Genomic DNA, 26,965 nt, shown 5'->3' on the forward strand with positions numbered 1-26,965 from the left:
CAGAGTTATTGTAAATATGCTAACATGGCTCAGAGTCTTTTTAGATGACATTTTAGGATTAATGTCACATCCATTTTGAATTATCTAAGAAAATTGTTATTATTGCGTAATTATACATCATTTTGACTCTCACAGATTAGTTGCTGTCCCAGCTCTTGTCTCTAAATAACTTCTGGTAGCTCAAAAAAATAACAAAACCACCACCATAATAAAGTGGTAAGCTTCGAAGGACAAAAATAAATTGTGATTATTAATGATATTAAAATGAATGTGCTATAAATAAGTTGTTGCTAATTTGGACTAATGAGAGTGACCACTAGGGAAAATTCTTGAGTTTGGATCATTTGTTTTTCCATAAGAAAGAGTTTTATTAAATTAAAATGTATATAAACCTGTAAAGGAAAATATATCTGCCAGACGTAACACTGCTTGCTGCATTGGTTATGAATTTGTGTCTTCTTAGTTTTGTAGAAATGGTAGTTAAAGTACTTGAACTTTCTTTCCAAGCAAAATTAATTCTCCACTTACTTACTTGTTTATAAAATAAAAATATTTTTAACCCCCCTTTTCACAGTAGTAAGATTTAACTTTAAATAAGCTCCAGAAAAAATAGTTTTGATTCAAATCATAGAGGGTTATTTTAAAAGACATATCTTTTGTAATGTGTCTTCTGTAGAAATACATGATGAATTTATTAGATGCAAAAGCTAATTGCCACCTCTTCTCATAACCGGAATTACTCATGTTAATTAGAAAATAAACACCCACATATATTTAATTTTATATGTACATGTCAGTATTAAGATATTTTTATTCTCTATTAAAACTGGTATAGACTTTCAGTATTATTGATGTTTTTCTTTTTAATTGGGAAGGGATTGCAAGCTTTCTTTCAAATTAATGAAACTGGAACTGTTTTACATATCCACATGGTTCAAAGTTGTCATTACTTTAGCCCTGGCCGGTTTGGCTCAGCGGTTAGAGCGTCGGCCTGCGGTCCAGAGGACCCGGGTTCGGTTCCTGCTAAGGGCGTGTACCTTGGTTGCAGTTTGTCCCCAGCCTTGGTCGGTCGTGCGGGTGGCAGCCACTCGATGTGTCCCTTTCACATCGATGTTTCTCTCTCTCTCTGTTCCTCTCTCTCCCTCCCACTTTACCTGAACAAAAAATGGAAAAATGTCCTCGGGTGAGGATAAAAAAAAAAAATTGTCATTACTTTATAGTATATTAGGTGAGTTTATAATTTTTAAGTATCTGCAAACATGCAAAGTCCACTGAAAATTTAGGGTAAGAATCCATCCTTGTCACACATTGTGGGGAGAGGCAGGGTTGCTATCCTTCTATCAAGTCTTTAAAATATATATATATATGGTTTTATTGGTTTTAGAGAGAGAGACAGAAACATGGATGTGAGATACATTGATTGGCTGCCTCCCACAACATAGGCATGTGCCCTGACTGGGAATTGAACCAGGACCTCTCAGTCTATGGGACGATGCTCAATCCACTGAGTCACACTGGCCAGGCTAAAGTATTAAATATTCATCTGATTTAATAACTTTGGAGGGCAAGTGAGAATTTCTCCCTCTCCCTCTTCCTCTCCCTCTCTCTCTCTCTCTCCCCTCCCCACCCCCTTTACTCATAAACAAAGCAGGTGTGTTCCAGGCAAACCTAGAGTCTTCAGTGTTAAAGCAAATACCTCTTTAGCACCTCAGCCCCCCTTTTTGATGTTTGCTTCTCTATTTAAATGTGTTTGAGGTTTTCAACATCCCCAGATCATTGACTTAAGAGGCGGAAAACATGTGATTTATAGCAGATGGGGACAGCTTTTCCATCACGCTCCATTTATCCAGAAAGAAACCCACCTGGGGAGACTGTGCAACTCCGCCTATTAGGAGAACACCTTAACACGTTTCTGTAAATACAACCTTGCTAGTTGGCATTAATCTGGAAGAAAATGGTTTTTCCATTAACCCTCTTCCGCTTACATTTCTCTTGTCTTTTGTAATTTTTTCCGACCCCTTTATTCTCTTTGCTGGAAAAAGACACAGTGTAGAGAAGCCACAGAGAGCATGACGCTTAAACTTGGGAACTTTTCCTCTCTCCTGAATTCTTGACTTCATTGCCTCTGTGCAGACCTGATTTGGCAAGGATCTGGCTGGATTTTGTCATTTGCCATTCATTCTTTACCTCTTCTTCTCCTTCATTGTAGAGTGTGTTAGGCTGGGAGTGAGTATTCAAGCCAGACGCACCCCTGCCCGAGAAACCCACGCCCAGCTAGAGTGCGGTTCGGGAGTGATACATAAATACAGGTGCTGTGGAGGTTCCGAGGTAGGCGTGCGATCGTCACTTTGCTTTCTCTGCTTTCTGCTTCCGCAGATGTAAAGTGGACCTCTCGTCACTCCCACTCAAGCAAGCCAACTGCTTGGAGCTGCCCCTGGACAGCTGCGTGGGGGCTCTCCTCATGCTGATCACGCTTACTCCGTGTTCGGGGGTCTCCGTGTCTGATCTGTGTGTGTGCCCCTTGGCGGACCCCAGCGAAAGACAGCAGATTGCCCATCGCTACGTGAGTGCTTTGCCTCATGGCACCCCCCACCCCCACTTCTTCGTTGCACCAAAGTCAATGAACTAAGAAACTGCGTAAAAAAGAGAGACCTTTGTCCAAAGTTGAATGGTATGTCTCATAAAACAAGACATCAGACCTAGAGGTTAATGCATTAGGGAGAAGGTAGAGACACAGGTGAGAGTTTTATCTTCACGCTGTTTTGCAAGACAACAAAGGTATTTTGAATTTGAAGCTTTTAGGAACCTTTTGGTGAAAGTGGAGGTCCTCAAGAAGGCAACTGTTGTTGAGCACGTCTGCATATGTGAACTAAGAATTTTATTTTATTTATTTTTTTATCCTCACCCAAGGACATTTTTCCATTTTTTAAATTCAGACAGAGTGGGAGGGAGAGAGGAAGAGAGAGAGAGAAATATTGAAGTGAAAGGGACACATCGAGTGGCTGCCACCCACACTACACAACCAGGGCTGGGGACAAACTGCAACCAAAGTACGTGCCCTTAGTGGGAACTGAACCTGGGTCTCTCTGGACTGCAGGCCGACGCTCTAACCGCTGAGCCAAACCGGCCAGGGCAAGGAATTTTAATATAAGTTCACACAAGTCGTTATTTTTTGCAGCAACCGTCCATGTTTGCAATGTTCCCGAACCTTCTACATCCAAGTGAGAAAGTGCTGTGTCTTATTAAGCCCAGCCAAGCCCTTGACAGGCGCAGAAGACTGTTGTTCTATCCCACCCAGGATAATATTGGCATTGGAGACTTGTCTAAGTAGTTGCGATGTGCTTAAAAGTCCACTCAGCACTTTTAAATCAAATGGCTTTGTCCTCTTCATTTATTTTTTTAACTCCAGCTTTCTAGGTGTCTTTATTTGCATTCCATTTTTATCTCCTCTTCTTTGTAAATCAATATGCTTGTTGCCACACACGAAACACATGCTTTAGGAAAGTAGCATAAAAATGAAGCAAAGACGAATCTCTATTTAATGGGAATATTACTTTCAGCATAAACTTCAGCGCCTCCCAAGCCCTTCACTGAGCAGGTGTATTGATTAATTGAAAAATTCTTCATCTTCGGGAGAACCGAACCTGTAGCCGCACATCATCTTCCCACAAATTCTCAGTGCAAGGTTGGCATAGTCCAGAGACACTGCGACAGAATCCACTGTTTATATATTTTTTTCTGATGTCTTTAATTAAGCAAATGAAAAGTTGACGGTAAAAAAGAAAACTTTTCCTCCACGTTTTCCCACGGATAAATTGCAACATTTACTCAACTCATGAGGAGTGTCATGTATTTGTAAGGCCTCACTAGGAAAGATCATAATGACTGCTTTAAATAATGCCTCAGGGTCTGCAGAGTACGAGTTGAAAAAGAGATTTGAAAAGATGAATCAAGATAGAAATATCAAGTTCTTTTGAGCTAGCGAGCTAGCCGGCATGTTAGAGGGAGAGCAAGCGTATTACAAGACTCAAGTCTCCGATGCCTGGATTTGGTTTTTAGGTTGTAAAAATAGACACTCTTCAAAGGCATTTCCACCTCTACATGGAGGAATATTTTACTTAAAGTGTTTTCATTTAAGCTTAAACACTAGTTCTTCGTCATTTTTTAGGATGAAAATGCAGAGCAGAAACGGTGTTTGAAAGCTCTTAGGAATGGCGCATATTAGGTTAAGCAAACCTTGACTATTATGAAGCTTTTATTCTTCTGCCCTGAAATACTTCAATGACAAGGATTTTTCTGTCCTCCCATAAGCCCCTGGGTTCAGCTTATCACAGGTTTTTAGTTATTTGATGATGGTGGAAATACTATCCAAAGGGTCGAGAATGGCATCCTTTTAGTGCTTGTGTTCTGAAAGCATCCAAAGAGTTTATCTGCTTATATCTTGTATACACAATTTTTGAAGGACGCAATGTACATTGACATCTGAATATTGCTATACATACTTAAGAATTAGTATATATATTGAATATACATTTACTAATTTAGTATATCAGTAGATATACAAGGTGGGGCAAAATAGGTCTACAATTATATTGAAAATAATACAACAGCCCTGGCCGGTGTGGCTCAGCGGTTAGAACGTTGGCCTGCAGACCAAAGGGTCTCAGGTTTGATTCCCGGTCAGGGGCACATGCCTGGGTTGCAGGTTTGATCCCCAGTTGGGGTCACACGGGAAGCAACTAACTGATGTGTCTCTCTCACATCGATGTTGCTCTTTCTCTCCCTCCCTCCCACTCTCTCTAAAAATCAATGAAGAAATATCCTCGGGTGGGGATTAACCAAAGAAAATAATACAGCAATAAATAAATAGTAATACAATAAATAATAATACAAGAACAAAGTGTGTTTTGTGTACTCACAACTATAAACCTACTTTTGCCCCACCCTGTATGGAAGCTTTGGCCTCCTGCAAACTAAAAATGAACATAAATGTGAATATAGGGTCATGCTCATGCTCAGTCTCCAATCCCATGAGCTAGCTATAGCGTGGACCGGAAAATTCATGGTTCATCTCCATCCCTACTCTCTTTCCAGTGGTAATAAGAATCAATGGAGGGGCCATGTTTCGTCCTCCAGTATCCATAAAATTTGCACAAACTAGGTCAGAATAATGGTGCCTTTCTGGGTGATTTAAAAAGCCGACTCTATGCGTTTGTAGTCTGTTCATTTTGAAGCTGTAGTTAATTGATTCTCGCCCACTTTTAATCTGGTCGCTGTCAGCTCATAACTGCCCCATTGACTGACACAATGCACTTCACAGTGTTTCTAAGCATCACGCGAGAAAGGCCCAGAACTCTTCCTGTAGGACTTCATGTCATTAAGTGGTATTAGGAACTGTGTTCACGTGGGATCCACCTCTTTTTCTCAGTGCTTACAGAATTCCCTGAAGGACATGAAGGACATCGGCCTCTTACAAGTGAAGGTTTTAAAAGCAGTAGACCTCCTGGCTGCAGATTTCTCAGGTACGCAACATGTTCCTTCATTTGTATCATGTATCTCTCTTGTTGAAGTCATCGTGTGGCAAAGCCAAATGTTTTCATAAGTAGAAGCATGGACCTAACAATCGTGTTCTTCCAAACAGAGCAGCGATGTTCACCCTTTTCAGCTCATGGCGCACACAAAACAATCACCAGAATTCCGCAGCACACCAAAAAATGTATTTTTTGCTAATCTGATAAAAAAATTGATATAATTTTGATCAATTTGCAAAAAAATAAATAAAAAATTACCTACATTTTTGCTCCAAAGTGATGTTTTAAAAAATCGGGTGCTTATAGTTGTATACGAGGATTTCTGGTACCAAGAATTCACCAATTACATGCAACCTTATGCGACGTGACCAGTGAGATGCAACACTATATATGACCTACGTATTTATGGTACAAGCTAGGGCATTCACACCAGACGGCTATTGTTATGTTGGCTGTTGTTATTATTATTATTTTTTTCTATTTTTTGTACAGATAGAGTGGGAGGGAGAGAGAGAGAGAAACATCGATGTGAAAGGGACACATCGAGTGGCTGCCACCCGCACGACCAACCAGGGCTGGGGACAAACTGCAACCGAGGTACATGCCCTTAGCGGGAACCAAACCAGGGTCTCTCCAGACTGCAGGCCAACGCTCTAACCGCTGAGCCAAACTGGCCAGGGCATGGCTGTTGTTATTTTTTAAATTTGACAGTGTAAGGAAAAAGAGGTCAGTGCCCCTGACTAAATAGTCAGGTATTGCATTAAAAAAAAAAATTCTTGCCCTGGCTGGTTTGGCTCAGTGGTTGGAGCGTTGGCCTGTAGTCTGGAGAGACCAGGGTTCGGTTCCCACTGAGGGCGCATGCCTTGGTTGCAGTTTGTCCCTGGCCCTGATTGGGTCGTGTGGGTGGCGACCACTCGATGTGTCCCTTTCGCGTCGATGTTTCTCTCTCTCTCTCTCTCTCTCCCTCCCACTCTATCTGAGCAAAATGTCAAAAAGTGTCCTCGGGTGAGGATAAAAAAAGAATGTCGACTGCAGAGTGGTCCTATGGCCAAGACTTCGGTTCCTGTTACTGCCAGCAAAACCCCTTTCAGACGTAGCCTTCACAGTGGACCCTGTGTCACCCAGAGTTACTCCTGGTACTTCACTAACTTGAACTTGCAGGCATTGGCTGCAGCAGACATGCCTTGTGCTGAATGATGCTTGACTGTGAGGAGAATAACCCAGTGACTGATTGGAGGGTGACGCTCACTCGCTGCCAAATTACCCCCCCACCCCCCGGCACTGACTAACAATTTAGACGCCTACATGACAGATGTTGTTTACCAAGTAAATTGATGAAGACAAAGAATATTATGCAACATGGTTCTATTGACATGGCATTTTTTAATCTCATATTTTTAGAACGTGAGCTTCTGTCCTCGTCCCAACAGAGATAGTTACACTGAATCTGTGTAACCTCTGAACTTCTGAGGCTGAGTTTGAAGAAGCTCAAACTTTGGAAAAGAGAATTTTAATGTTAAGCTCTTTATATTACAAAAATTATGGAAAATGTTAAATTGTTTAAGGAAAAAGTTCTCTGTCTCCCTCAGAAAATGAAACAGTGGAAGTTACTACTCTATAAGCCCCCCAAGTAAGGTGATCTGAGCTTGGGGAAATCCCAGGGAGAAATCAAAAAGGTTATTTTGTGAATATGAATATATAACTTACCAGGTTGTAGATGAAACACACATGATTACTTCTAACATTCGTTACTTTTTTTTTGCAAATGTTTTAGCATCATATTTATTGAAACGTTTTTTCTTTTACAAGTTACAGTTTATGAAAACACTTAATTGCAAACATTGCACACGGCTCCTTAGGAATTACTAGTTTCGCCATCACTAGGGCGCATTTAAAAGTATCTTCCAGTTTTCCAGAGAAAATTATTTTTATTTTCATCTAAGTATGTACCTATAGCACTTTTTAAACCTATGATTGTAGATGTCTCAGGAAATATTATCTCAAGTCTATCTATTTTTCTATTTATCTATCTATCTATCTATCTATCTATCTATCTATCTATCTATCTATCTCAATCTAGTTAATAAATTTAGGGCACTGATCTGTTCCTGTCTCATTAAAAAGGATCTACCCGTTTCTGCTAGCCAAATCAGCCCCCTCCTAAACGTTGCTTAAAGTTTACCTCCACTATGAATTCTTTTCCAACCAACCAAATTAAATGTCCTTGCATTTTGGTTTCCCTTTCTGCACCAACACGCCTCACCTCGAGAGGATTCACTGAGAACCTCCACACAGCGCTGCACAGTAGAAGGAGCAGGGCTCCCTCCAGCCATGTCCATCGCCAGGGGCCAGGCGTGTCCCTGCTGTGCTCCGGCTCTGGCAGGGCGCTCTGCACACCCGGGAGGGAAGGGGGTGCACACGCCGGGTGTGCCTGCATCGGGCCCCTTCAGTGGAATCCAGGGCCAACTGTGGGACAGAAACGCACAGATGCGGACTGTAAGAGACATCAGGGACATGCACAGTCAAAGGTCCCAGGGGGGAGTGGTCAGTCAGCTGGCGGGGAGCAAGAGGGGCGTTTTCATGGAAAAGGTGACATTTGCTAAAAAGCAGAGACTGTTCTGAGAGTTTCATAAAGGTAATGACCTGGTGGTCCGTGTGCATCGGGACCTGGTTCACTGCCAGACTCGAGGGCGTGCTTAATAAATATTTGTCAGATGAATGATATGACCTCTAAACCACGTTTATGACTTGTCATTCAACTTCTATAACTCGTGTAAAGGTAAAATTATTTAAATGAGAAACCTCGACTTGCCGCTCAAGGAATGTAAATGAACGTTAACGCGGTGCCGGAGATAGAAAGGCGATTGAGCGCAAGGTGCTAAGACACCGTGAAACTGCACACCGGTGACGCGACTGTCAGGGTGACGGCCCCTGCATGCGGGGGAGGTCACCGAGATGTTTCACCTGGAGTGAAGGCGAAAACACAGACCCAAGTGTGCATACGCCCATTTGCCTGGTGGTGTTTGCTCGGTACCATTGGGGGACATTTGGGCATTTCACTTATTATGGGAAATCATTTCTATCAAAGTAAAAATATTTATTTTTATTGAAAGGCCCCGTACATTTGGAATCTTTTCTGGGGGAAAAAAAACCAATCCATAAAGTGTTTATAAATGACTCTGTACATGCCCCAACGCCCTTCTTTCTTCTTCCTCCTCTCTGCCTGTTTATTCGGTGATATTAATAAATGCAGCATTTTAATGAGCTTTGACGGGGTTCCCTTCAGAGAGTTGGTGCAGTGTGTTCCCCGTTTCTGGAAGGAAATCTGTTTCTCATTAGCTGGGACAGCTGAGCACGCTCCAGAGACAGGGCCACAGTCCCGCCGCTGCGCGGGACGGGCCGCCGGCTCTGTCCTGCACTGTCACCCCGGGCTCTCACGGAAAGTGACAGCCAGGCTCCCCAGGGCAAGAGCTGATGGAATGTCACCTTGGTGTCTCTGGAGCCGCAGCGCTGACACCTGCTAACAGCGTGCCACACGGTGAGGTAGCTGTTCAAGCTTGGGCTGGGGCGTGCAGCCTCGTCTACCTGAGCAGGCAGCCCGGAGCACGTGCCTCCGTCAATGTCACAGTCGTCAAAGGGACAGCATGTTCTTCAACCCTGGCAGGCTCCTCCCCTGCGGCCCCTGCCCTGTGCCTGCACATCATTCCCAGACTAAAGCAGTCTTTATGTAACCAAGAACTTTACAGTTGCAGATGAATTGTTACGTGTGTTTTTTTTTTTTTAGCTCATTGATGTAAGAGAGAAGGACAGAGACATTGATTTGTTGTTCCATTTATTGATGCCGTCATTGGTCGATTCTTAAATGTGCCCCGACCAGGGATCGAACCCACAACCTTGGCGTACCGGGACGACTCTCTAACCTACTGTGCCACCCGCCCAGGGCTCATTTTTGTGTTGTTTGGATTTGGACTAACATCTGAAACCCCTCCTGGGTTTGGGGCGACTCCCTTTGTATGTTGTGGAGGAGAGGTCAGAGTTCACTTTCATTCACGGAAGCTAAACAGCAAACCCTCCCTTTCTGAGTCCTGGCGGTTCGGGCACAGGTACTTTACTTTTCTAGGCAGAAGGCGTCCGATGCAGCCTCCGTGGTCTTCACAGCTACACCAAATGAGGCAGAAGCAGAAGCGGAGACTTTGTATCGGAGGCGGCCCCACTCAGAGAGCCTGGGGGTCTGCTTCCCGGGGAGCTCACCAGACATTTCCTGGTGTGAGATCCAAACTGAGAGTCTTGCGCCTACGTCTTCCTAAGTATTCCTTGCTTTCTAGTGATTTCTCAAGTCAGATATTGCAGTGTTTGCAATGATTCTGAGAGCGGTTTAACGTTATTTTAATCACTTCATTTTCTGCAGATTTTAGAGAGGGACCATTTTCATTGCTAGTAACTGACAACGCGAACTCATTCATTTATCTCCTATGTCTTGATTACTGCCTACTGGCCACTGAGAAAGTAGCATGGACTTCAAAGCTGTGGCCCGGCCGGTGTGGCTCAGTGGTTGAGCGTCGACCCAGGCACCAGGAGGTCGCCAGTTCGATTCCCGGTCAGGGCACATGCCGCCTGATCCCCAGTGGGGGGCATGCAGGAGGCGGCCCATCGACGTTCTCTCTCATCAATGTTTCTCTCTCTCTCCTTCTTCTTTCCTTTCTCTCTAAAATCAATAAAGATTAAAAAATAAAAATAAAAAAGCTGTAGCTGGGCATGTAAAGTGCCCAGGACTCTGGTCAGTGGTGTGGGATCTTCTGTTTAATACTGACCCTTACCCATGCATCTGGTCTTCTTCTCTATTTTTTAAAATTTTTTAAATATAATCTTCACGTAGGCTCCTGAACATTGCCAGTATCTATTGATGTGTGTTACCTCCTGGTTATTAAGGGAATTCGTGTGAGTTTCGTGACCCTCATGGTAGGCCAGCAGGTCAGGGGCCTGAGCATGCATTTGGCCCTGGCCTGGGTTTCCTTGGCCATGTGTCGGGGGAGCCTCTGTCCTGATGCCCCAGTTACTTCAGTGCACGCTGCTTTGCGAAGTGTCAGTGAGCCGCAACGGCTGGTACTGTGTCCCTGCCGAATGGACATCACAGGGCCCCAGACCCAGCCAAAGGGGAGAGAGTCTTGACGTAGTAGCTGTCTGGGTCCAGCTTTGGGTTTTGGATTTTCTAATCCTTTTTTTTTTTTTTCTCTTTTGGAAGCTGAGTGAGGTAGGGTTGAAAAGGAAGAGTTGAGGTGGGAGACATAAGGGCGAAGTTGTACTGTTCTTCAGGTAGAAACGTTGGCGTGTTGAGTCCTCACTGAGCAGCTGTGTGGGGTCCCAGGACAGGCCCATCGCTGGTGGCGGTGCCCACACGTCCCCGCGGGCCCTGTCTTCAAAGTCAGACTTGAGTTCTGCAGCTCACCAGACTCCTGCTCACATGACTCTGAGGCACGGAACACGGATTTTGGGTTGATTGCTTGTTATCTTTGGTTTCTGTAACAGCCTCACCATTTATCATTTTTTTTCCTATTAATATAGATATAAAAAAAAAACACAAAAAGATATTGACTTTTTGGAATTATACCTTTGCATGTCTGTGAGCACCAACAAAGTAGCCTGTGTTCTCTCGATGTACTAAATATACAGGATCGTACATGTGTGTGGTCGCTCACTCCAAAGCGGTGCTAACTCCTAAATAGCCATGTTTACACTTTTTTTTTTTTTTTTACTTCCCTCACACAATGTGGAAGCCACTAGGTTATAGTCTTCCAGGCATAGAAGAATAATGATCCATATTAACTCAAAGAGATTCTGGGAAGCAAAGAGAGATGAGCTTCTGTTTTAAAATAAACCATGAACGTGGACTTTGTCACGTGAAGAATGCGCACCTGCTCTCCTGGGCTCTCAAGTCTGCATCTGGGTTGTGTGTCAGTCTCAATCAGTTAACGATGCTGCAGTTTCGGCACCTGCCGGACCCGTTCATCCCTCGAATTCCCACTCAGGGCTGCCACACGGCTGGCTGGAGAGAGGGGCTCGCCTTCCCCTTTCCGCCGGCCCCGTTTCGCTGTTGGCGAAGCACATGGCTCTTGTTGGCTTGGCCTCTGTCACCTGTGAGATCCATCTGTCCCTGACCAACGTCTGTGCTCTCTTTGCAGGGAAGAGCGACCCTTTCTGCTTGTTGGAGTTAGGCAACGACCAGCTTCAGACACACACCATTTACAAAACCCTCAATCCCGAGTGGAACAAAGTGTTTACGTTGTAAGTGTCTCCGGGGCGTCTTTAACTTCGAGACCGATGATCCCCGATCGGTTCGGGGCAGCCTGGGGCTCTTGAGTGGAACTTTCCGTCCATTTTTATGTGCCAAGAATGCATTATATTTTACTTTTTTTCCTCCTGAAAACCCTTTATCCTTTCGTTTTATAGACTTTATTGTTAATAATAGAAGAGGCCATTTGGAACGGCACAGGAGTTTGGGACGAGGCATGTAAAGTAGAGGTTCTAGTGACTAAATTAATCTGTGGGTAGCGGTGAGCTTCCGTATACCCAGACGAATTCATTCCTGGGTTAAAGAGAATTAGAAATGGAGACCTGCCTTAAATTCAGGAGCTTATATGTTACAGTATTATTTTAATACCAGCAGGTTTGTATTCTGCCAGAGCCTTTTGGGAAAATACAGATTATCTGTGATTCCCCGAAGGTTCCCAGAGCCCCTGTCTTCCCGCGAATCTGAATGGCCTCTGACCCATAGCAGGGCTCGGTCCTGTTTCAAACTGAGGCGTGTAGAGGCTGGGCATGCTGCCTAGTTTGCTGTAGATGCTGAGGCACCTGACCATCAAGGGTGACTCCTGTTGAGTTTGGGTGGAAGAGACGGGGGTACTGTACCTTCACAAGACTGGAGAAATGCGCCATCGGTGCGTGTAACGGAGAGAGTGAGGCTTGTTTGCAAGGGTGCTGATGGTTTCCAAGGATCTGCGGGAAGAGGGCGTATCTGCCAAGCAGGTCTGCAGGTTGCCCTTGTTTGCTGAAGACATGCCAATCACATGGGTCATTTACTTATTTATTTTTTATAATCCTCACCTGAGGATATTTTTCCATTTCTCTTCAGATAGAGAGGGGTAGGGGAGAGAGAAACATTGATGTGAGAGAAACACATCAATAGGTTGCCTCCGGCACGGCCCCGACCAGGGCTGGGGACAGAACCGCAACGCAAGCACGTGCCCTTGACCAGAATCGAACCCACGGCTTATTGGTCCACAGGCCGATGCTCCAACCGCTGAGCCAAACCGGCCAGGGAGGGTCTATTTTTTATTACAGCAGATGTCAGGCTTCTGGTCATCATAAAAAATGTTTGCACCAAGAGGTCACCGGTTCGATTCCCGGTCAGGGCACATGCCCAGGTTGTGGGCCTGATCCCCAGTGGGGGGCATGCAGGAGGCGGCCAATTGGTGTTCTCTCTCATCGATGTTTCTATCTCTCTCCCTCTCCCTTCCTCTCTCTCTCATATCAATAAAGAAAAAAATATATTTTTTAAATGTTTCTAAATCTGATGAGATTTTTAGTATGTCATATTTCAATGATAGAAAGTTTTCCACGGACCTCAGCAAATAGTGATGTTGACCATTTACTTTTAAGTGAATTCTTTGTTCATTTAAAGAATTCTAGTCTCACTTGGAAGCTACTTTCAAATCACTGCCCTTTTACCCCCCTCGTTCTGCCTCTCATTCTCTCTTCGTCTGTTTCTTGAAGAGTTCTCCTCTTGAATGCATAGACAGGGGAAATGTCGCAGAGCAAAAAAGTTGACTCTTTTTCCTACGGATGACTGAATCTTCTCTGATGGAAGGTTTGGGAATATAGTCAGTGTGATTTAATTTTTGGAATTTAATTAAATGGTAGTTTTATACTCCGAGGACATACAGACTTAATTAGTGAAACCGTGTTTTCAGATCTTCCCGGAACAGACTTCACGTGTGTGTTTTTGTATATGACCCATGGTGTGCTTCTCGTTGTAGCCCCGTTAAAGATGTCCACGATGTTCTGGAAGTGACAGTGTTCGACGAAGACGGAGACAAACCCCCTGACTTTCTCGGAAAGGTCTCCATTCCCTTGCTCTCTGTAAGTTGCCTTGGTTGATACACAGTTTGGGAGTCATTTTAGAGTTGACGAGTCTCCACGGCATAGACCTGCTTTATCTCTGACAACCTGGGTGAAGGGAACCCCTTCCTGCCCTGGTAGGAAACAGCCGTTTTATTCCTTAGCCCATATTTTCAGTCAAACACGACTGAACCAACCGAATCGTTTTGAGCAGTCTTTTCGTTCACTCTCAATTGTTTTACCTTTGGTTTCAAGGAATACATACCTAGGACTGATCTTTCCATTTGTCAATGAAAAACGTATTTGTACTTCCTCCTTCTCTCCTTACTGCCCATTTCTTCAGAGACTAATTGCCGGTAACTGTGTTGTTTTTCTCAGTTCTACTAAAGATCATTTTCTCCCAAGTTCTCTGTGTCTTTTTAGTAGTCGTGCTTGATTTCAGTCTCAAAAAATGCTTTGTGGAAGGAAGCAGAGAGCCTCTCTTGAAAAAAGGGGGCTGTTTCCAAAGTCCAGCTGAAAAACAGCAGGCCCGATAAGCTCAGAGCTGAATCAAAAAATACCCTATAAAATCCAGAGGACAAAGCACCAAGTGATGCCCTTACATGGGCAAAGAAGGAAAGCTGGGATCTGAATTCACCCATTAATTGGACATTCATGTTTGTACCAAATGTCCTCTTCTGGAAGACAGCATTTCAGTGTCTCATCCAACCATTAATACAGTTTGTGGTAGAGTCATGATGGCCCTTATCAGCCAATACAGCTTTATTTATTTCTTCCCAAAGACTTACCGTTCCAAAGCTATTAGTGCATTATCAGGGCTGGAACAGTCTGTAATTGAACCACGAGACGAGACTAGCTCACACGGAGTTCACAGGGGCGGGGGGGGGGGGGGGCCAGGCGGCACCTTTCAATATCTCTTCTGTTTTTGATCGCCTGGTTAATTTCTCCCCAAGTTCTCATAGCCCTGATGTTGCTCGAAGGGAGGGGTCAGCCAGCTGCCCCGCTGCAGGGCTGGCTCCTACCGAGAGCTCTCTGAGCCGGCAGCAGCCCCCTCTCAGCGAGGGGATGCTGATTTGGGACTTCCTCCTTCCTTTATCTTTTTATTTTCTTGATTACAACTTTGTCAGTTAATCCCTAAAAGAATACACGTAACAGAAACATGGAGCACAACTTTAGAGAGGTCTAAAGGGACAAGAAGTGAAGACTGTCCTTTCCAACTGTTTCCTTTTTCTCTCCTATGCCTATTTATGACGTTTCTCCTCTTTGTTTTTATAGACGAATCTTTAGTAGCATATTTTATTCCTTGCTGGGGGAACACTACTTTATATCTTTTTTGTTTTTTCAGCTTCTGTCTGTTTTGCATGTACAAGTTTCATGTGTTTGGCCATTCTGTAACATCTGCAAGTTGACCGACTTTCTTCCCTCCCTCCTTTGTATAATCTCTATGTGCTGTTGACTTCGCTCTAAGAGGTTACCTCCAGCTGGATCAGGTTTAGGGCTTCTCAGCTTAAGCACTATTGTTGTCTTTGGATGGAGGCTTCTTTGTGACGGGGACTGTCCTGTGCATTGTAGGATGCTTCGCAGTATCCCTGGTCTCCACCCATTGGAGGCCAGCAGCCTCCATCCACCCGTCACTTTTATGTCAACCAAAGATGGCCGTAGACATTGCCAGAAGTTCTAGTGGAGCACCACTGACCTAAATTCGTGCCATTTTCAAACTATATCCTTTACATCACAGGGTGGATGGTTTGTGAAAGGCTTGGTTTAAATGCAAGCCGGCCCCTGGCCCTCTCAACTTTCCCCAGGTTGCCAATAAGCTGCCCCGTGATCTATGCGTTCATTTTGCTCGATAAACATTGATCAAGTGTCCAGTGTACGCCAGGCGTTGCTTTTAGATGCTGATGCTCTCACAATGACGACAGTCAAGCGGTCTCTTCTCTGGGAACTTAGAATTTGGTTGCAGGAGGTAACATACAAACCAAAAACAAACAATCAACAAAAAACTCGAAACCAATAGAGAGGGAAAGGTGCTATGGAGCACTAAAGCCGGGAAGGGGAGGCCAGGAATAGGTGTGTGGGGCCGGGGTGCAGTTTCCCGTGGGCTGGCCAGGGATGGCCTCGCTGGAAAGGGGCCATGTCAGTGGGAACGGAAGGAGGTGAGGGCACCTGGAGAAAGCCTTCCAGCTAAGAAACTAAGGTTCAAAGGCTCCAAGTCCAGTTCCAGAAACAGCAGGGCAGACAGTGTAGACGGACCCGAGTGACCAAATGGAGTGTGGTGGGCGTGGAACAAGAAGGGACACAGGGGTAGGGTGGCCTGTGGAAGACGCTTGCAGTTCGAAGGACCTTGGCCGTTTCTTCGTGGTGAGGGAAAACCGCTTGAGGTATTAAGCCACGCGTGATTTGATCGACACTGTTTGTTTCCACTACAAAAAGGCTGTCGGACGTGGAGAAATAAGCCCGGATCGGAAAGATCTGCTGGGCGAAGACAGGACGTCCGGAGCCACGTTTTCTGTTAGGGACTTTGGGGGCCAAAAATGTTGAGCAGAATGAGATGCTCTAGCGGCCGTTGTTCATTGCAACTGATTGATTTCCGGTTCCTCAACCAATACATTGGGAAAGGGACCGGCTCTTTCAGAGGGTCTAAGAGTCTCTTCCTGTAGCATCCTCCCTCCGAGTGAACAACTTCTCTACCTAACGTACAGATAGGAAAGCGATTTTAGAAACTGCCCAAACACCAAGTATCGATAACAGGGCCAATTTAAGTTAATTTAAATTTCATTGATCATTTGAAACTCCAATAACTCTAGCTTGTGATTTAGACGGTGTTCTACAGTTTGTTGATTCAGGTCTAGGGTTTTAAAAATTTAATATCGACTGAGTGATGCTTAAGTAGCAGACGCTGTGCTGTGCACTGGTCAGTCTAAGGAGGCACATGAGGGAACTGAGGAACAACAAGGATCCTGTCGGTGGTAGGTAATAGGCGGGGTTTGAATTAGGCAGTGCCCTATCAGAGAGGTTGTTATAATGCCACGTTGGGAAAATATTGGCTGAACCTTCAAAAATAAGCGTTAAAAAGGAAACCCGTAGATTCTGGGTTCTGTGCCTCTTAGGAGAAGGATTTTTTTCTCCGCTTGTTTAAATGAGAGAAAAATCATAAAAATCGATCCATCAGTGCTTCTCTATTTCATCTGTAGGATATGGAACAGTATCTAATTATATCTTCTTTTATATTTAGAAACAAAAACGGATTTCCTGGAGGAGACTGTGAATACTTTTTGTGAGAATACATTGTCTTTAATCAAGTCATAGACTAAAACTTGACTTAGACTTTTAGAGAAAATGCAAACTACATTTTGAAATGTCTAAGCATAAAATAGCGAATGTTCTTTAACTTTTAATCTCTCTCAAAATGGTGACGTGTTAAGTGCCTTTCAGCCTGTTCAATAAGAAGCCTGTTTTGAACTCGCTGTATCTTTTAATCAGGGCGATGTTCCGACTGACTCATTTAAAGTTCATCTTCTAAAATCAGTACATCTATTAATGGTGGTGAGTTGTCCAAAGCATAGATGTCTGCTTAGACATACATCAGAAAGGAAAGAATCCAGGTCAACGAATTATCCTTTTATATAGTTCATTTCTGTTCAACTTTAAAAAAATATCTAAAAATAATTAAATAGATATCCAAAACGTTTTACACATGATTAAAAGCAGCAAAATAAATAAATAAATAAATAAATAAATAAATAAATAAATAAGATTATTATGAATTATTATCCAAAGGATTCTAATATTTTCCCATTTCTCCTTTATTCCTTAAATATTCTAATCAATAATATAGTAAATATGCATTGGAAAACAGTATACGCATTGTAGAATTTCAAAACATGCTCGGCATAGACACCATCTCCTCATAATTACCTGGTTCAAGAGATTTATTTAACATTTCCATCCTCAACTCAGTGATCCTAACTGTGTCCCGAAAATCCGGCTGGATTCTCCTCATCTATCTAGGTCAATCTTTTTTATTTAAACATATGTTTACCCTCTCAGAATTATCGAGTGGGCCAACGTAGGAAGTCTTTGAAAATCAGATTTCTGGCAAATAAGAAGGGCATCAATGTATGATTATTTCCTAATAGCTGCCGTGCAGTGAGGTCCTACATCTCGAAAGGAGTTTGCGTTCGTTTCAACCCAGGCCGACGTGCGAATCTGTAATCATATAGCCCACACCTCTCTCTGTGCACCCATGTGATCCATCTCTAGCTGCACCAATAACAGCTCCACTTCATTAGTTTTATGGGACAAATTTTCTGTAATTGCGTGTACCTGGTAAATGTCCATGCAAGTCTTCATTTGCATTTCCAATCAAGTGTTTGTCGAAATTTCACCTATGATGAAATTTGCACATTATAATGGACACATTTACACAATCATTTTATTTTATTCTATTTTATTTTATTTTATTGGTTAATGCTGGAATCTTGAGCATTAAAAGAAATAATATCGATATTTTACTATGTGTTAGTATTTATGAATGTATAACTAAATTTTAAAAAATTATAAGTATTCCCAGTGCAGGGCTCAAATGGTGATTTTTGAATACAAATGTTCAGCTCTCCTCCCTGCCTAATCCTGGTCCTGTATGTCCATTGAAATAAATAAAGGAAGATAAAATAAGGCAAATTTCTCTGTTGGCCCTGGAAACGACAATGGGGTCCCTTTGACATGCTGGAATTATTATGAAGCATCTGTGGTGTGTAGAGCAGATGATACATGGTCAAACAGACAGGCTAAGGAGGAAAACAAATGACCAGTAGGGTTCCTTTAATGTCTATAACAAGAAGATGGCATGTGTGCATCTGAACATATCACAAATGATGGCAAATGTTGAATGAGTTAAACTTTTCCATTAAGTGGAAAAACCTCTTACAGCGATTCAAAGAGTAAAATTTAACCGCTGCTGCTTTGAGATACCTCAGACATGGGAGTAGAGAAATGGCTGAGCAAATGCAATCACATACATGTAAATACAAGATAAGTCAAGCACACAGAGGAGGTTATATTATGGGTTAAAAGAGCCAATTTCATTATCAGTAAGGTTATAACAAACATGAACCTTTATGTGAATAATTTCGCATAGAAATGTACATATTCATAAAGTATTTGAAATGCAGGGAAAAAAAATGACAAAATCGGAATCACACAATGACAATCCATATGCTCTGTTTAGCTTTGAAAATATCAGAAGCAAAAAATAAATAAGGCTGCGATAGTTCTTGAAAACTCAAATGTTTAGAAGTTCAAGTTCCACAGTGTCTGTTAATAGTGAAAGGCCCTACACACCATCCCACAGCTGCTAAATTTCTGGGGATGAGCCCCTCAAATCTCCTGGGTTTTTTTTTAGCAAGTTTTCAGATGAATGTTAGGCATACCAAAGTGGTAGTTCTCAAACTTTAGAGAATAATCGATAAGCTTAATTAATACGTGTGTATATATACACACATGTAAATACATAAAATATTCTATTCAAATACCCATTGACATGTCAAGTATTGCTCATGTTGTGGGTCCAAAATGCCTCAGTAGATTCCAAAAGGGTAGAAACTATATTGTAATCACAGTACTATGAAAACAGAAACTAGTAATAAAAGTGAAACTGGTATCAAAACACTTGGTGGGAAAAAAACCCCAAGTAGCTAATGTAGATACCAAAACTGCAGTCACCGAAATCAACGATAAAATAGTATGCGGAAAAAACTGTGGATAAAGGCCAAAAGTGTTATTCAGAGGAAATTCTTAACTTGAATGTTTTCATCATTAAACAAGAAAGGTTGAAAATCATTTAAGCATCTCAACAAAAGGAACTAAAATAAAACTACGGAAATTAGAAACTGAGGAAGATAAAAAATGAGCAATAGCATAGCAGGTATGTAAACAGTGTATGAGGTGCACCCAAGTACCCAGGTTCTGTGCAAAGTAATTACACAGGGAAGCCATTTTCAAGACTATGAAAAAACAGAAACATATACTATTAAGTATTATGAAAGAACAAGAAATATAGGGATCACTATGAATAACACAACTAAATTTTACTGATAAGTATGAGTGACAACTTAAATATATATGGAGACATACCTTGGGAGAATTTGGGTAGTGTAGCGGTGTGAAGTCTTCTCAAGTTAGCTGGAAATATAATACATCTCCATATTCAGCAAAGTAAATGTATAAAAACAGCAAGGAAAATTATCTTAAAGAATGTAATTGGAGGTATTGAATGCATTGTTTATTGAAATTACTTAGGTATGAAAATATCCAAAAAAGTTATCAAATTCCACCTTTTTCTCCCTGCGTCTTCCTCTCCCCCAAATAAGAAAATAACAGACCCAAATTATTTAGTGAACAAGTTTTTTTGAAATCTTAAAGGCACAGGCAATTCTTACATTATTGACATTTATTAAGAATATAAAAGAAAATGGAAAAGTTATGAATTTATTGCTGAGACTAGAATAACTGATCAGAAACATAGATTTAATAAAAGTAAAATTATGTACCTTTCATGGAATACCAATGAGGTTCAACACATTAGCAAATTTTGTTGTGTATTTTATATCATTGATAGATTCAAAAAAGGAAAAAAACTTGAAAATATTATTTGTGGAATAATTTAACATTGATCAAATTTAACATTCATTCTTGATTATGAAAAAAAAAAAAGTCTAATAAGTAATTGAGTACTGCCTTAACATGATGAACAATACCTACCAGAAGTATTACAAACATCAAACTTATTTCTGAAATACTAGAAATATTCCTCAAATTCCCTCATCCTTAAAATGAAGGTAACAGTAGTACCAACTGCTACAATTGTTGCAAGAATTTAATGAATTTGTTCACTTATAAATGAACAATTAAAAATTAAGCCTTTTAGCCCTGGCCAGTTTGGCTCAGCGGTTGGAGTGTTGGCCTGTGAACCAGAGAGTCCTGGGTTCGGTTCCGGCTCAGGGCACGTACAAAAAAAAAAAAAAAAAAAAAATTAAGCCTTTTATGTCACATTTGATACAAAAATGTAAGAGAAACATAATAATTACTGAAGAAAACATTATTTACAGGTACTACCTGATAATATTAGCTATTATCTATAAATACAAAGAAAATTAATAGCATCTTGGAATAAAAAAACTTGGTAAGGTATAAACAAGATCAAAATTAAAAACAAAGATCAATGGTTATACCCAAAGGAAAAACATTTTAAAAGCCTATAAAAGCATCAAAGAATCTATAATAGTAGGAAACAAAACAGTTATAATGCTTAAGACCTAATGGAGGAAGTTCTAGAACTGTACTTGAAAGGACATGAAAAACACTAAATAATTGGAGATCATTTCATACATAAGAAACACGAAATATGAAGTCTTGAGGGAAGGATAAGTGTAACTATATGTGATTCTGGGAAAGGTTTATCAGGGAAAAATGCATCAATGTGTTACACCAAATACAATAACTATTTCAAGATGAATTAAAAGTCAAACACTTGACTCAAACTCCATAAATAAAACTATCAGCATAATGGGAAGTTGTGTCTAAGCAAATTAAAAAACAGGAATGACAAAGGGAAAAAAACCGTAAAATGTCAATATGGCAAAAAACAAAAATTACCATCGTAAACTGACAAAGGATAGACTGCTAAGAAATTCTTGCAGCACAGAAAACACATGGCTACTATCACTAACATAAAAGATTTTTTTCCTGGAGAGTATTATGCTCATCAACATAAGCCAGTTAGAGAAAGACAAGTACCACATGATCTTACTTATTTGTGGAATATCATGAATAAAATGAGCTGATGGACAAAATCGATCTGGAGACATGGAAGTAGGGACCAATGGGAGAAAAACGAGAGACATCTGTAATACTTTCAACAACAACAACAACAAGAAAACAAAAGAACTGAGAGACTGGTTTCTCATAAATACCTAATTTATAGAAGATTAAGACCAATGAACATCCACCAAGAATCTCTCTCTATCCTCAAAGCAGTGAACTTGCTACTTGGACTCTGGCTGGACTTGTCCCCTTTGTGATCTTTGCCCATAAATGTCACCCTCGGAAAACCCTCAAAGGGGTCTCCTGCAGCCTGCTCCTGGGTGCATTTCCCAAAGTGCAATTTCTCTGCTATTCCTCAATAAACTCAAATTTCTGGTAATTAAAAACAAAGAAAAAAGAGTTTTCTAATCAATAAGGAAAAGACTTGTCAACTAGCAGAAAAGTTAATTTGATGAGCTAGAACTAAGAAGAGCTAACCTAATAATCATATGAATGGCTCATGCTTTATTGACACTAGATTATGATTATTAAGAGTATAGACCACTCAGGTTGGCCCCCAGTCTTCTTTCTTAACTGGTTGTGTGATTTTTGATGTTTCTAAACCTCTCTGTTTCTGTTTCGTCCGGGATGCAATGAAGATGATTATCATAACCTACATTGGAGGTCTGTGGTGAGGATCGAAATGGTTTGGCAAATATAAAGTGATCACAGTATAGCACACAGTAAGCACTCACAGTGCAAGCTATCAGCACCTTTGTTTTAGGAACTTGAATGATTAAATTAGTTTAAACAATCAGGATAATAAATATAGTAAAGATTTTTCATTGACAGGGATGACTGTAGAAAAAGGACTCTCTCAAGTACTGTTGGGGAGAGCATGACTTGGAACACGCCTTGTAAAAGGCACCTTGTTAAAATGGATTAAAATTTAATATACACCTATCTTTGAGCATTTATATTCTGGGTATCTATGTTAGAGAGGCAACTGAAACTCGAAGAGATACAGTAATTACCCACGGTCACACAGATGTTAAATGCCAGAAATGGGAATTGAATCGAAGTCTGTCTGGTCTCACAACCCTACCAGTGCCCACTGATAATAAACATATGAAAGAAAATGTTCGCTCTCATTAGTTATAAAAAAGAGCACATATTAAAACAACCTGAGGCCATTTGATTCCTATGAAATTGCTGTATATTAAACAAAAATGCCTACGGTTGGCAAAGTTGCAAGGAAATGGAGGAACTTATTCACAGAGGCTAGGAGTATAAATTAATACAGGATTTTTGGAGGGAACAACCATCGAAATAGGTATATCCTATGGCTCAGCAGTTCTGCCTCTAGGAATTTGTTTCTGGGAGTTCATCACAGATGCACAAAGACATCTCTGTGTTTCCAGTTGTTACAAATTGGAAATCATCTTCGTGAGTTATAATGGCAATTGGTTAAGTTAATTATAGAAATTCATAACTGAAGAACCATTCCAAATTATGCAGAAAAATACATTATTACTCTAGGGAATATTTCCCATATATCTTTACATGTAAAAGATAAGTGATTAAAAATACATAAAGTCAAATAAGACTAAAAACTAAATGTTAGTAACCAGCAATTTCTGTATACTTGTCGCTGTTCTTTCTGCTTTTGCTGATTATTTCACATCCGCCTCTGAGATATGTATCATTTTTAAATACACATTTTACCGAAGAACAGAGAAGTTATGTAACTTATCCAACGTTATCAGCCTGTCTGAGGCAGAGCCAGAATTTAAACTCAGTTTACCCATCTCTAGAGTCTTAAATTTGCCCGTACACTATGATTTATTTTTAGAAGATAAATACATACATTAAAAACTAGCCATGCGTGTTTATTTGTTTTAAAATGTAGTATTGTGAGAATTGTGTTTTTTCCCAACCATTTTTGGAAATTTTGCAGTTCTAATAATTAACCTACATCATTATTGTTATTATTGTTTTTATTTTTTTATCCTCACCCGAGGACATTTTTCCATTTTTGTTCAGATAGAGTGGGAGGGAAAGAGAGGAAGAGAGAGAGAGAGAGAGAAACATTGACGTGAAAGGGACACATTGAGTAGCTGCCACCGCACGACCAACCAGGGCTGGGGACAAACTGTAACCAAGGTACATGCCCTTAGCGGGAACCGAACCCGGGTGTCTCTGGACTGCGGGTCGATGCTCTAACCGCTGAGTCAAACCGGCCAGGGCACATTATTTTTGTACAGATAGCGTGCATCTCAGGGAGAGGAGTTGATAAGAAATGTTGGGTACACCAAGGCTTCCTGCTATTTCTGAAGTTCAGAGCTGGGTTTTGGATTCAGGCAGAGGATAGGATGTCATTGCTTCAGAAGACAGAAGTGAGGTGTTAGGTGGAGAGAATCTAGGGTGATGAGCTCAGTGCTGCCTCTACAGGCTGGAGGCTGACTTTGCATTATAATGGTTCATGCTGTTGGTAACTCATGCCATTGGGAGCAGGCCTGACTCCAAGTGGGAATATGAATGTGAATTGCTACCCAGTCAAGTGTATTTATTTACCTTTTGCCTAGCCACATGTCTGTGCACGTCACCTTTTACTGGAGAGTCGCTTTGCAAGTACATCAGCTGGGACCGACTGCCATATCGTGGTGTGGGCACATTAAACTATTTTCCCTTTTGTGTGAAATAAAAAAAGCATCTGATTGCATAATGCTTGTTTACACCCAAATGCTCTGCATTTTTTTTCACATGAATGTCTGAGAGAATCAATAGGACTCTTCAGTTTGGATTTTGATCTTAAATTTTTATCTTTCCTCCCTAAACTAATTGATGGTTTTATTCCTTCATATTGACTCTGATTAACTATTAAATCAATTGGTAACTTGTCATATAAAAGAACTTCACAGCAAACCATAATAATAGTTGTGTAAAAAGAATTTCAGTGAGAAAACTATATTTTTCTCTGTTCCACACACCAACCTCTGTTATATGCTTATTATATGTATTATCCTTATGTTATATACTTATTATATGTATTATTTCTAATACAATAAGTATAGTGTCTCTTAGATTCAAAATTTAGTTTTATTATTCAACCTTGAAAAAGTTCTTGAAAAAAGAAACAAGAAAAAGTTCTTCATATTTACTTAAAGCTTGTTTTAACAGATTTAAAATTCAAGACAAGTTTGAATAGTTTAAAGATGATTTTAGGTCAGATTAAAACCTCTGTAATTTGTCCCCTGGCTCCAAAGTCCTGAGTCATTACGCAGAAACAGACTTCCTGCTTTCTCATCCACTGACTAATTAGGAATTAACTGTTCGCATGCTTTTAATAAAAATATTTTCGATATATCAGTCATTTCTGAAAATAATATAAAAGGGCATGGATATACCTATTTCCCTAACTGTGGGAGTTGTATTTCTAGTTAGGTTAAATCTAGATTACTGTCCTGCAGAGATGCTTCTTCCAAATTATTGCCTAATGTCTATGATCTTCACCTATGAAAAGACAGATAGGCAAAGATGTGACAAGTCAACTTGGAGAGTTTTCTGGTGACTCTGAAGTTACAGACATATCAGTTATTTTATCCAATGACCCTTATATTTGAGTGAAATGAAATCCTCCCAGATCAGCCCAGGAAGGCTCCCTCCATAGAGAACTCTTTTGTCATCACTTGAAACTGTGTCATTTCTCCTTTGCTTTGGCTGGCACAGATGTCACATTAACTTAGGTCTTAATTGAAGTGACAGTTTCGTAGCTGAAGAGTGCTTTAATTGTCCTATTTCATGGAGGTTTTAAAATTCGAAAGTGCTAGAAATAATCTTCTGATTTCTAAGTGTAAATAGTAAACAATTCTCGACAGAAGGAAATCATATGCTTTGCTTTTGTTTACTATTACATAATGCTCACCTATAAGAGTTTGGTGAAGTTGGGGTGTTCCAGAACTTTTTATCCTGTATTCTGGTGTTGGAAGTTCAATTATATAAAGACTGTGGAAAATGAAAATATTGAAAATTTTTCTTTTGGGTTACAGTGTTTAATTATAATACTAGATGTTTAAATGTGTCGATCTGTTCTTAAACCAAACATATTCTACATACAAAATAGTATATTTTCTCTTTCCCTTATACTTTACCTTTTCCCAAAAGATATTCCTTATAGTAGACAGTCTGGAATCAACCAAATGTTCGTCAACAGGAAACTCCATGAATTGTGGGTTATTTATATTTTGAATATGATATAGCAATTTAAAGAAATGAAGCAGACCTCTATACTAATACAAATGATTCAAAATGAATCATATTGATAAAAACAAAATGAAGTTGCAAAGTAACTATAGTTTGACACTTAGGCAAAACATTTAAAATCCTTTTTGCAAGGATAGATTTATGGATATAAATGCTCAATAAATTTTTAGGAAGGATACATGCCAATTTCCATCCGAGGGGAGGTATTGTGGTATTTGTGAAAAGTTCAAAGGGACTTTAATTTTTTTTTCTGTTATTTTTCAGACCTGTAAAAAATACTTAAACTTGTACATTATTTATTTTAAGATAATATTGTATCAAAGTACCAAACACGAATAGTCTTAATTAAATCTCTGTCTTTAATAGCTGTGTTAATGTCCCTAGGTGGATTCTGTGTTCTGCTGACATAGTACTAGAACATTGAGAAAGAGGAAATGATCCTCTACCAAATTAAAAAAAAAAAAAAAAAACCCACAAAACAACAAAACGTCTTTTACTATAAAATATATTTTTTTATACTGATACCTCTTGTTCTTCAGTTGACCTTCCTTAACCCGCAAGAAATCATGGAAATTTTAAGATAACAGCACAATGCCTGTAAGTCGAAGCAAAGCTAAATTGGACAAAAGTCAGCTTGGCAAGTTGTCATGCTGTTTTTGTATTTATTTCTTTCAACTTTAACACCCACAATTTATTAAGTGAGACTGTGGATAAAAGAGGAAGCCCAGAATCCTGTTTGGACACCGTTTAGGAAGGAAACCAGGTCTTTATGGGGGCACCCCTTCCTTTTAGCCACTGGCCAGGAAAACCATCTTTCTGTTTAAGACCTATTCAATCTAGAGAGGTGGGGTGACTTTGGGAAGGAAGGTGACCTCTCCCTTGTAAAGTGGAATAGCTCTGTTTCCCCCCGTGACTTATTCAACTCTTTTCCACCACTGTTTATAAAAACACTTGTGTTGAATGCTGTAGTGACAGCAATAGTCATTTAAAATATGGCTCAAATTTCATGGCCTCAAATTTCCTATGTTGTTTCCAATCTCTGATCACGACGATCCCAAATGGAGCTTTTGGTCGGCTCCAATTGTGCGGGTGTCATTTTGGCGCTAACAGGTATGCCTCCTACAAGCCAGAATTTTAATCTACACATGTACCACGACTGTGTGTGATAGAAACATCGTTGCTACCAGTTCGGAAAAGCAAGGGCCTTAATGGGGGCAAGTTGTTTCTAAAGTGATGTAGGAAGTGTTTTTCTC

General features: G+C 40.7%; 1 protein-coding gene across 3 annotated transcripts in view; it reads left to right on the top strand.

Annotated features, from left to right (window-relative positions):
- MCTP2 (multiple C2 and transmembrane domain containing 2) overlaps window positions 1–26,965 on the top strand; it is a 160,775-nt gene that overhangs the window by 79,228 nt on the left and 54,582 nt on the right. For all 3 annotated transcript variants that reach the window (XM_036277870.1, XM_036277872.1, XM_036277873.1), the window contains 4 exons: window positions 2,377–2,563; window positions 5,429–5,522; window positions 11,711–11,813; window positions 13,565–13,667. In XM_036277870.1, the coding sequence (XP_036133763.1) occupies window positions 2,377–2,563; window positions 5,429–5,522; window positions 11,711–11,813; window positions 13,565–13,667 (487 nt within the window). The remainder of the gene's footprint in view (window positions 1–2,376; window positions 2,564–5,428; window positions 5,523–11,710; window positions 11,814–13,564; window positions 13,668–26,965) is intronic.

The sequence above is a fragment of the Molossus molossus genome, unplaced genomic scaffold, assembly GCF_014108415.1.
Source record: "Molossus molossus isolate mMolMol1 unplaced genomic scaffold, mMolMol1.p scaffold_m16_p_24, whole genome shotgun sequence".
NCBI lineage: Eukaryota > Metazoa > Chordata > Mammalia > Chiroptera > Molossidae > Molossus > Molossus molossus.